This window comes from Spinacia oleracea, chromosome 4, assembly GCF_020520425.1.
Source record: "Spinacia oleracea cultivar Varoflay chromosome 4, BTI_SOV_V1, whole genome shotgun sequence".
Classification (NCBI taxonomy): Eukaryota; Viridiplantae; Streptophyta; class Magnoliopsida; order Caryophyllales; family Amaranthaceae; genus Spinacia; species Spinacia oleracea.
In genome coordinates this window covers 184,588,140-184,600,374 of record NC_079490.1, presented here as the reverse complement: position 1 = coordinate 184,600,374, position 12,235 = coordinate 184,588,140, and the positions used below count along the sequence as shown (strand labels likewise).

The window sequence follows — 12,235 nt, the reverse complement described above, 5'->3', positions numbered from 1 at the left end:
AGAGAGGAAGCATCGACAATGGCGTGCGACCCTTGATGTTGTCGCTGTTGCTTGCTTCTGCTTGAGCGGGAGGACGCAACACCGGGAAAGGTAGGCGCGCGTGATGAAGAGGAAGAGGAAGAGAAGAGGGGCGTTGGCTTGCGGGAGAGTGACGAGACAAGGCTGGCTTGGGCGTTGGCCTTGCTTGCGGTCGGGCATGCACGAACGAGCAAAGAGAGAGAGGAGGGCCGAGTGAGGAGAGAGAGTTTAGGGTTTTTAATGATTTGTGAGGAAGTAATGACATATTTAAGGTTTCGGAAATCATTATGGGCTAGGATTTGGATTCGCTTTCGGGATTTCTTTGAATCAAAATTGAGCTTGCTTAATTGGTTTGGACTTTAGATTAGAATGGGATAGGGCTAAGCTAGATTAAAAATCGTTTTCTTTTCTTAAAACCCAATTAAAATTTCCCAACTTAAAATAAAATCAATTTATCTCCAATTAAAAATAATTAATATTTTTTATTAATAAAATACATTTAAATAATTATTTAAATACAACTTTAATTTATAAATATAATAATTATATTTATAATTTAATAAAAATACGGGGTAGTATAGAGGAGCATCCAAAATTGAACGACTCATGACTACCGATTGACCACCACGTCCGTATCCGGCGACCGACTGCCTACCACCTACGAATCTGGCTACCCATCACCTCCGAATTCGGAGATCAATCACCTATAACCATCATCTTCTCCAACGTGGTTGTTGTTTCTAGTTAAAAAGATAGATTTTTATTTTAGAGAGCGGAGAAATCAAGAGTTTGACTAAAAGTGAAGTATTTTTTCATACTTACGGCAACACTACCTAGATTTGATGCATAACAACGGTTGATATAGTGTTTTTAGACAAATAATCCAATGGTTGCTATAGTGATGTTTGACAAATGAATAATGTTTGTCGGCTACTCCGTATTTGCTTGGAAAACAGGGATTACTTCTTTTTTTTTCATTTTTATTAAATATATTGTTAAAAATTGATTTTTAGTTTCCTTTTTTACATAGGATAAATTTATATTAATTGTTAATGAGAAGAAAATAAATGAGAATACAGTACGCAAGTATTATTTTTCAATTTTTTTTTAATAAAAAACTAAAATAAATACATAAAATAAAATCCATTCCAAAAGTGAACCAAACACTAGAAATAGTATATAGAACTCATTCCCATTTTGAACCAAACAAATTCATATTGGTAAGGGGTTTTCAATCCATACCACCATGGTATGAGAATCCATTCCAATTTGTTGAACCAAACGACCCCTAATTTGTTTGAAAAAAAGTGCAAAACCGTGGGATAGCGTAATTTGGATTATATACCCGGGTGCATCCTAATGAACATTCATTGAGCACCTAATTAACATTCATTGAGCACCTAATGAACATGGAGAATGATTCAATATACGCGTACAAGTAAAATATTTTAATATATGTTCTTTGGATTTGAATTATATGTTAATTTTCTATATGTTCTTTGGGGATAAACAATATGTTCTTTATATTTGAACAGAATATTCATTTAAAAACAGAGTGCACAGTGAGCATTGTGCACCCGGGTTCATAAACCACATTTTGGTGGGGTAGGGTCGTTCTGACATCTTAGAGGTATTTGAGAGACAGAACAAAAGGAACACTTCAAGTCAAATATAAAGAGTACCAAAAACTTTTGTGTGCCCCCAATCAACGTTATTTTGCTGTACATCCAACCTACCGCGTAAAAAGTGAAAAATAGAACTCATTCAAAGTAAAAAGTGACCTGGACTAAAGATTAAAGTGAACCCGGCTAAAGATATAAGTGACCTTATTCGAGAACTAAAGTTATTTTACTCAAGGATAAATGTGACTCCAACCAATGAAAAATGTGACTTTAACAATAAACAATGAAGTGATCCTGATCAAAAGTGATACGCTTGTTACAAGTTATAACTATGAACAATACAACATCAACAATGAAAATACACCAATACACAAGTGTACGTCATATAGGTAGTAGGCTATGTGGGGCTTGAACCACAACATGTAAAATATTGCACATTGTTCTACCATTTGAGCTAATAGCCTTGAAAATAAGGTAACTCTGTTCTGTTCTGTTATCCGGAAGGTTATCCGCACATGTTCTGTTCTTTTAATTACCCTTAACTCTTATCGTCTCTAACAATAATTATGATGTCTTGGAAAAACTAGGAGAACTGCAGTTAGGGTCAGACTTATTTTAAGACCCAAGGGATCCACACGCAACACCGTTATTTTTTAAAAAAATCGAAAAGTATATGCCTTTAAGAGTGATTTCCGTAGGAAATGCTTAAAGATGTCGAAATTCCCAAAATACGCCCATTTTAAACATAATTCTCAATCTACCATTCACGTCAACAAGGAAATCAACTTAATAAATAAAAAAAGTATTGGTATGTACAGAACAAGCAATTCAATTGACCGTTTATATAGGCAAACCGTCATTTCAATTGGCGGTTTATAAATTATATGGTGGACGCTATTAGACTCCACTTGTCATGTAGAAACAAAGGAAAACTGCCAACTGAATTGTCAGTTTGTCATAGATCGCCAATTCGACCCGTTAACCGACTGAAGTCTATTGAACCTAATTCGTCCCGTTAAAACTCCGTTAAGAACCAAACTTTATTGACCCGAAAATCCGACAAGACACAACCCGAACTAGGCCCGACCCTTCACAGGTCAACCCAATTTATATCCGACTCCACACATAATCTCGAATGAATCAGACCTGATCTAACCCAAACTAAGACCAAATAAACACGACCCAACTTCAATCCAACCTAACATGGATCAACCCCAATTAACCCGTTTACCCAAATTGACACCCCCTTCTAGACCTGTCAAACGAGTCGGTCGGGTCGGGTTGTAAAAAATTATTTTCGGGATCGCGTTGAATCGGGTCGGTCACTTTCGAGTTCGGGTTTACAAATGCTTGTTCAAGTCCCAGAACTTTCGGGTTCGGGTCGACCCAACGGGTTGAGAGATTTTAAAACGCGCATTATATTTTCATTAATCTAGGTGATAAATATACAAAATATGGGCACAAATTAACAAAATTTCCTACACAAGTTTATATTTAGTCAAATTCAACCATTAAATGACGAATAATTCAAATTGAAATCATATTACACACAACAATAGTAAAAACAACGTGTTTATTATGCTTAAATTTTTTCATAATCTCATTTATTACTATAAATACAATGATTTTCAATCGATCGGGTCCGAAACGGGTTCGATCGGGTTTTGACCCATTACTTTTCGGATTGCTCGGGTTCGGATAAAATCGGATTACGGGTCACAAAATCTTGTTCAGAACCCAGTATTTTCGGGTCGGGTTCGGGTCGATTTTTGACAGGCCTACCCCCTTCTAGTTGGGGTGTATTTTCACTATTTTGGATACAAGCAAAGATGGATACGGAATTCCCCCCGTCTCCTTTGTTGATTAAACAAATGTTCGTAGTACACAAAAACATTGTTGTATCTTCGGAGCTCATCCATCTGAATTCCAGAATACTCCGTACTTAACACTGTGTCTGTGTGCTGTTTGGTTGCATCGATGAATGCGTCAAACTTCATGGACAAACAAATAATGGACTTATCTCGATCAAAAACCACTGATCTCAACAACAACAACAACAATACCGATTCCAACGATTTCATAGATCTGATGAACCCTCAATCTGAAGAAGATACCAACAAATCCAACAATGGTATTGGATCATCATCATCGTTGTTGAATAAGGAGGACGAGATTTTACCTAACTACGATTTCCAGCCTATTCATCGCCCCGCCGCCGCCGCCGCCGCGGTTCATTCTATCTCCTCCGATCCTGCTGCTGCTGCTGCTGACAGTGGTGCTAGTCCTAGTACAGCTGCTAGGTCTTGGAATTCCCTCGACTCTAAATCCAATTCTTTGCCTCTCAGAGTATATATTCTCTCTCTTTTTCTCCGATTAATGCTTTTTGTATTCTTGAATTGATGAATTTGAATTTACGAGTGATTTTTGTTGTTTAATTGATGTTGATTGCTCGGTATAATTTGTGTTCGTATTTGAATTTTGGGATGAATAATGGAAATGCTGCAAAAGCTTTTCTCTAATGTGTGTGGGGCAAGTTGTTCTTCGATGTTTTTTTTTGTTAGATGGGATTCGGGTATTGATGTGTTACTGCAATTTTTCCGGGTTATAAAAGTGGCCCCAATTTGGATGCTCATGTATATTTTGAGCTTTCCAAAAATCAATATCACGGTAGAGGAAACACATTGATATTGGATGCTCGTGTATGCTTGATATGCCATCGAACGAGGTTGGAGGAGCCAAGCAACTTGACTAAATAATAGGTTAGCAGGCCATAGAAGGAGGGGATACTGGTGAGCTGCTCTGACTTATTTTTTATGGTGCTGACGATGGACTTCTTCTGGAGCGTGCTTAGCTTTTAGTGCCCTTCCTGATAAAAGGTTCAAACTTCAAAGTCGATAATTCTTGGGAGTGAGTGAGACTTTCTCAGCTAGTGACTTCTTATGGGAATATCAAATTTAGGAGTTGAAACTTCTTGCAATGTGAAACTAAGTACGCAATGTGTTTGAAAACGGTTGAGGAATGAAACATGGGTGATATATTGCTTATCACATAGAAAAATGCATGAATGTGTTGTACCAGTATCAGGTGGGTGGCAAAGGGAGTGATTTTGTTGTGTGCGGTTCAAGTTATGATTTTTATGATCATACGGATCAGAATTTGACCTGAAACCTAAGTTGGTGACTTGACTAGTGCAGGACAATGTATAGAAAGGCTCAAGGCGCAACAAGGCGATTTGGAGTTCCCAGCGCCTTAGGCACGCCTCGGTGCGCCTCATTGAAGTGAGGCGCCCTAATAAAAAGTAAAAAAAGGTGAAAAAATGGTGTGTGCCTTGGTAGGTGCGCCTTTTTTGCCCCTTTTTGCGCCTCAAAGTGCGCCTTATCGAAATCGCCTCGCCCAGACAATAAAAGGCGCTGTCTCCAATCGCCTTGCGCCTCAGATACACTGGTGCAGGAGACTTACTATTATTGAAATGGATTATACCTGTGTAGTTTGGGTTTCTTTTCCTACTAATCAGTGTATTTAAGTCTTGAATTTGTCTGTTAAACATCTTTGATGAACGATGTGTCTCAAAAGGCAAAGACAAATGCGGAACTTGAGAAGACCATCTAAGTGGCTTTAAGAAAACAGACAAGAAGGCTTATGCTAACTACTGAGTGCTGTAGATGATATGGTAATAGAGGGTTTAGCTTCTAAGTTCCTCCTTAGGTTAGGGGCATAGTTGATAAAGGGATTCACTCTTGTGAAGATACGGAGTAGTAACATGGATTTTTTTTATTGAATTAGTGATTTTGGTAAAGATTTTGGTATTGTCTTAGATAAATAATTGAGGATGAAGAGTGGGAGATGCATTAAATAGGAAAATTTAAGATTGACATATCAATAAAAAGAATGTCTTATTCCATACCAACGGCCTTGAACTTATCTGAAGTTATTTCTTATGAAACATTGTTTTGATGGTGAAGTAACAAACGGTAGAGAATGAAATATCGTTGTACAATGTAAGCCTCCAATGACCTCGAAAGGATAAAAAGCCTTTAAATTACAATAAAAGTAAAAACTCTTATTTTGAAATACACTACGGTTGGCCCCAACCACCTCCATTGCACCACCATCCCGCCACCAGTGTATAAAAAAGCGCAAGGCGCACTAAAGCAATAAGAGTCCTAGAGCCTAAGCAAGGGCGCGCCTCATCAAAGTTAAACGCACTTTAAAAAATTAAAGGTTTCTTTACTATTATACATATATATCTGACTAAAATAGAGTATTTAAACCACAAAAAATATATGAACATCAGATTTGCTTCCCTATTACTCTTTGTTTTAACAAAAATAGGGCATATAACATAATGTCTATATGCACTATCCTCTAGAAAACAAATACATACTCTCTTCGTCCCGGAATACTTGAACCGGTTTGACCGGCACAGAGTTTAATACAAAGTAATTGACTTATTATTTAATTAGATGGTAGTTGATAGTGGGGTAATTTTTTAATATAGATAGGGATATGTGTCAACTTTTTAAAGGGGTAAGGGGGATAGGGGAGGTGCATGGGACCATAAAATGACATGTGAAGAGGGGTAGTTGATATAATATTAATAAAAGTTTACCATTTATAGAAGCGGTGCAAGTAATCCGGGACGACTTTATAAGGAAAGCGGTGCAAGTATTCCGGGACGGGGAGAGTACTATAAACATCTCCCGCTGTTGTCTTCTTCTTTTTCCTTTTATTTTGGATTCTTGGCCCACTTTCTATTGTTAAAGATTAATAGGATGTTGTCCAGAACACACTAACAACATAAAAAGAGAAGATTCCAACATAAAATAAAAACAGAAAAAAGAATTTCAATGAAGTGCGGAACGGCACACTTCACGCACTTCGATGCGCTTCTCCAAAACGCTTTCGCCTAGGGCTAATTAAGCGCTCCCCCCCCCGACAGCCGACAGCCGACTACCCCTTCGCATCTGGGTTACGGTTGGGCAGCATGCTGTTGGGGTTGTCAGAAATTGACGCCAAAGGGTGGGTGGGGCAGAGGGTGAGGGATAGGGGAAGAGTGGAAGTAAGGATTTTCCTATTTGTTTTGTTACGTAGTTTGTTTAACGAGTTTTTTCAGTTCAGGGCATGGGAGCTTATAAACAATAGTAAGTGGTTATTTGGTAAAAGTCGAAAATATCTTGTATCTGAAATAGAACGTGCCAAAGGCTGAGTGGCACACTGGTACCATATAGGAATTTGTACTACTTTTAAAAATTTTATTGTTTTTATATTATCCTTAAGTACTTTATGTGAATACGTTCTTTTTCTGATAACTCTCTTGCCATTTTTCTGAATAATGTAGAGCTACAGTTCTGTGGATCATGTTGAACCTGACAGAATAATTCTGGAGAATGCTCAGAAAGTAAATGACTCAGCAATAGTATCTGAGATTGATCGAACCATGAAAATGTATATAGAAAGTGTGCTTCATGCTATTGATGGCCTAAGTGCACGACTGTCCCAGATGGAGAGTAGAACACGCCATCTCGAGCACTCTGTTGATGAATTGAAGGTATCAGTTGGAAATAGTCATGGAAGCACTGACGGGAAAATGAGACAGCTGGAGAACATTCTTTTAGAGGTATTTACATGCTCTCTCTGTTGTATTTTCTTTGTTATTAAGTCATTGTTGTTTGGATTGATGTTGGCCACCATATATTTCTATCTCATTCTTAATGTGGAATTTAATGTTGTCCTTTGTTTTTTGAGTACATAAAGTCTCTTAATCCTCATTAGTTGTAATGTCTTTTCTCCATCAAATTTATAAGAATTTCATATGGAGGCAAAAATTCAAAAATATCCAAAGACTTGCTATAAAAGAAAAATAACCTTTTCGTATGTAAGATACACAAGTACTCATCATAATTTGTACTAATATATTAAATGTAAGAAACATGTCATGTCATTTACTTAGCAAGGAATATGTACTACAAATAAGAATCGAAGAAGGGACCAACAAGATGAAAAGTAGAAGTCTTACCATCTTAGCCAACTTTGAATATGTTCTTTTATTTCACATAAATCTAATCTAATTTAATCTAATCTAATCTAATCTAATCTAATCTAACCTGATATATCTATACCTAGTATTTAAAAAAGAAAACCATATACCATTAGATGACACGTGTCACCATTCTTTCATAGATCATTAGATGACATGTGTCACCCGATCTTTAATACCACTGCAGTGACCTCTCTTTAATAAAATCCGTGAATCAAGGCTGCCAGGGTTATGAACACATTCTTTGGGCTAGCTTTATTGCTGCAAATAAGTCTCTTTAGGCTCAGAAAGTCCTTTCAGGATTTAGCTTTCTAATTGCAAAATTTCTTTTCAATACAAACCTCTGAGCAGAAGCCCAATCTCCCAAAACCTCCCTGCACTCCCATATTATTGCATCTAGGAAATACTATCAGAAGAAAGCATACTTTATAGACTTCTGACATATGTTGGCAGGCTTTAAAAATGTGAACTGTTTAAGGGGCTGTAAACTGAAAAATGTGAGGTTAACTATTACTAATTTTTGTTGTGCTCTTCATTCAACCATCTTTGTGTGATTCAGGTCTAAGGTTAGAGAGGGAGAGGGAGAGGAGAGACCGAAAGAGAGATAATTCAACATCTTGTGGCGGAGATTGCTTTAAATTAGTTTTATGAGTGTTTTGATAGGGAAACCATTTTTTGAGTTGATAAGTGAAGACAAAGAGGATAGAGAGATAAGGTGGAAGCAATTTGAGTTGCATGTAAAAGGAAAGACCACATCAGGGCCTTTTACGTATTTGGAGGAGGATTTTTTTATAGCAAAAGGTCATATATATTTTTTGTTTTGAACAACTTAGTTTCAATGCCCATGGTTTTTGTGGTGATAACGCCTGGGATTTACATTTTTGAGGCCGCCACATGATAGTGAGCTAGAGGAGCTTTCTTGGATCTTCTATTAGCTAGAGTGGAGGATGCTAGGGTGTGGACCAGGGATTCATCAGTTAGTATGGTAAGGATAAAGAAAAGAGAGTCGAGACTGTTATGGCGCAATGCTTTCATGGAAATTACTTGAATGTGTGTGGCGGGAGAGAAACTCGAGGGTCTTTTCACGAGTTACCTTAACTTCCGACTTGTTGTGCGGCAAGTTCACACGTTTAGCATCTTTATAGGCTAAGGCGGTTGGGGCTTTTAAGAGTTACTCGGTTGGGGAGGTACAAAGAAATTGCGGCAATTTGTAATTTTGCTTTCCAGATCAGAGGACAGCTTGTGCTCATTGTTTGTTCACCTTCTTTTTTTCTACTGCTATCATAATCTCTTTTCTTATAAAAAATGGGTCATAGTAGTGCTTGACATTATTAGTTTGTCATGAAAGTTGCTGGCTCATGCCGCTCATGTAGTGTTTTGTTTCTCTGTATGGAATATGTAAACTTTGGAGCTTGGGAAGCGAAATAGAGTTTGATTCAATTAAAATAGACGAAATTTGAGTTTGGCTTTTAAAAACGTTTTGAAATGTATTACCATTGAAATTTAAACAGTTTTACTGTTAGATTTTGTTAAGAAGTTAACTCATCATGGAATTGTTATGATTTTAGAATCCATGCGAACCCACTTAAAATCTTTACTGAACTGGCAGATTCAGTATCATTGATAATACTAGACATGTTGCATTCTATTATAAATTCTCGGGTTCACTTAGGTAGGACACTAGCTCTCCTTTTAGGCTCAAGCTAACTCCGGAGCACCACCTGTTTTTGGGGGGTGATAGTGGAAAAATTGACAGATAAGTCAGCCTTACTGCTGTTTTTAAGCCGAGAACGAGGCGCAGATCTATCAGCGCATCCACCTCCGGTTCCAGTATGCTTAAGTCGTCGCATCAAATCCGATAACGTTTTACAAGCAGCAAATTACTGTGTGCAAATTTGTTTTTGTACCTTTAGCTTCCCTCTTTTCCTTTTTGTATCAGAAGGCGTACCAATAGTTCCGGCAATGCCAATTTGAACTTGTGAATTGGATTGCGGGAGATAAAAATTGAAACTTCATATATTTGTTCATTCAATTTCTGCTACATATTTAAACTCTTCATTTTGTCTTTGTACACTTTTTGGACACTCGACCAATCCTTACCCAACACTTCAATGTTCACCCATACTTCAACTATCTTGAACCACATAACCGTAGAAGAATGTAAAAAAGGAGGAAGGAAAAGAAGAAATGTGCGATTTTTGCTCAGAAATGAGATTTAGATAAGCATTTTAACAAGAACAAACAATAAGTCAGCCTAAAATATATGTATTTGTACATCAGAGCTCATGTGAAACAGTCTTCTAAAAACAAGAATATTTCCAATATGTAGACCAATCTGTAGACTATGGATCATGGTGCACAGTGAGCATGGTGCACCAAAAGAACACATACGACAAAAGAACATGCGATATAATATTTCATTTTTTTGTTATAAAAAATAATATATTATTTCACTATTTATTAAAAATATAAATAAAAAAATATATTCATGTTCTTTTCACGTAACCAGATGTTCTTTTAATTATATACTAGTGTTCTTAAGGTGCACCATGGTCCACCTTCTAAATTGTGATATGCGGACTCCCCCGCATGTGTCCAATTTTAGGACAGTAATGAGTCTTGACTCTTGACATGTTAGACATTTGGATATGTACTCGGGCGCAACACTCATACCCGTGTCTGAGTAAAATAGACTACGTAAGTAGAAACCATAGTAATATTTACAACTCAAGTGCAGAGTTTACTCTGAAAGTGGCGTTGAAAGAGGGGAAAGGAAAATGGACTGCATGACTACTACTATACTTAATTTGAGGATGTAGAGTCAAAGCCCGATTCTCGGCACAAGTTCCTTGACATGTTTTTTTCTGCTTTTATGCACTTTATTTTTATTTTTCATGTATAGTTTCCCTGTACTATGTACATACATTCTTAGTGGAGATTTATGTTTTCTTGATTGTGGAGGATAAGAGAGCTGCTTGCCAATTTCCTCTCACGATTTTTATTTTTCGTTTTTATTTGTTTGCAGGTGCAAACTGGTGTGCAGGATTTGAAGGACAAACAAGAGGTTATGGAAGGTCATATGCAGCTAGCGAAACTGCAAATTTCAAAGGCAGAGCGGTTAGCTGAACGCCCGAATGCTGTCCATCCGGATCCTGTGCAGCAAATAGCTGCCTCTGCTCCTCCTCAGCAATCTGGTCTCCAACAGTTTTCAATTACTGCTCCCCAACAAGCTCCTTCTAATGCGCCTCCACCATCACAGCAGCACAGTCATCCTCCCCCGGGGACCACTCAATTTCCTCCTGGCCATATTCCTCCTGGTCATATGCCACCTGAGCCTCAGCGAGATGCTTATTACTCACCGCCTGGCCAGGCTCGAGAAGCGTCTAGTCACCAGTATCAAATGCCGCCTCCAGTTCAACACCAGCAACAACCCCTTACTCCTGCTCCGCCTCCTCAACAATATCAATCAACCCTGACCACACCTTATTCTCAGTCTCCCCACCCTCCCCACCAGCAGCAGCAGCATCCTGCTGTTGTGGGTTCCAACGCTCCTCATATCTCACCTCCGTTGGGCCATCACTTAGAGGAAGGCCCATTTGTACCATCTCAGACTTACCCATCAAATTACCATCAGCCTGCAGCCCAACCAAGCAGTATGCCACCTCACTCCCAGCCTTACTATGGAAGCCCTACTTCTATGTATGAGCCACCACCAACTGGAAGATCCAGTTCCGGGTTTCCATCTGCATATGTCCCGCCATCAGGGCCTGGTGAACAATACCCTTATGGTGGAGCTGGTTCACATTTTAGCAGTGGCTCATCCATTAAGGCACAACCACATTCACCCGTTGGTAGTAGCAGCAATTATCCTCAGCTTCCCACTGCTAAGCTTTTACCTCAACCTATTCCTACTGCTGCTGGGATTAGTGGTGGATCAAATTCCGGAGGAAGTGGAAACAGGGTTCCCATTGATGATGTTGTTGATAAGGTGACTAGTATGGGATTTTCCAAGGACCTTGTTAGGGCAACTGTTCGTAAATTAACAGAGAATGGGCAGTCAGTTGACCTAAATGTTGTGCTAGATAAGTTGATGAATGATGGAGACATACATCCTTCTCAGAGGGCCTGGTTTGGCCAGTGACCTGCTATTGGTTGTATGATCCCTTTGTATAGACGGGTTTCATGAACATTTTTATCCTTGATTATTTTTGTTGTTGCCTAGTCATGTCTTGTAATTGTGTTAATTTTCTGTAATAATGCTGCTTCTCATCTCTGTGGTTTTAATTTGTTGCTGCTGTTTGATTTTGCAAGATTCATAAGCTGAATAGGGCGATATATTATTCCCAATACTTGGTTATATTTCTGTTTATACCGTTGTTTTATTTAAATTAACAACACAAACATAAATAATCTTAAAAAGAAAGGATCAGAAAAGGCCACATTTTCAAGGCTATTTTTGGCCTAGAAAATCTTAGAGAGAAAATCAGAGGTCAAAATTTTATCGTCAAGCTCCAAAAAATTATTTGTTTCATTATAAATGAATCAGTTTGATTGATAT

General features: G+C 38.0%; 1 protein-coding gene across 1 annotated transcript; it reads left to right on the top strand.

The window, feature by feature from the left end:
- Positions 1–3,482: 3,482 nt before the first annotated feature.
- LOC110805334 (uncharacterized) lies at positions 3,483–12,024 on the top strand. Its single transcript, XM_022010928.2, has 3 exons — positions 3,483–3,986; positions 6,979–7,257; positions 10,703–12,024. Exons 1-3 carry the CDS (start codon positions 3,618–3,620, stop codon positions 11,816–11,818), a joined length of 1,764 nt encoding a protein of 587 aa, XP_021866620.2. The 5' UTR covers positions 3,483–3,617; the 3' UTR covers positions 11,819–12,024.
- Positions 12,025–12,235: the final 211 nt, after the last annotated feature.

Bases quoted from the DNA above. Each gene is read 5' to 3' on its own strand.
- LOC110805334 (XM_022010928.2), top strand. From the start codon at position 3,618: ATGAATGCGTCAAACTTCATGGACAAACAAATAATGGACTTATCTCGA. The intron at 3,987-6,978 runs GTATATATTCTC...TGAATAATGTAG, and splicing joins CCAATTCTTTGCCTCTCAGA to AGCTACAGTTCTGTGGATCA. The intron at 7,258-10,702 runs GTATTTACATGC...ATTTGTTTGCAG, and splicing joins TGGAGAACATTCTTTTAGAG to GTGCAAACTGGTGTGCAGGA.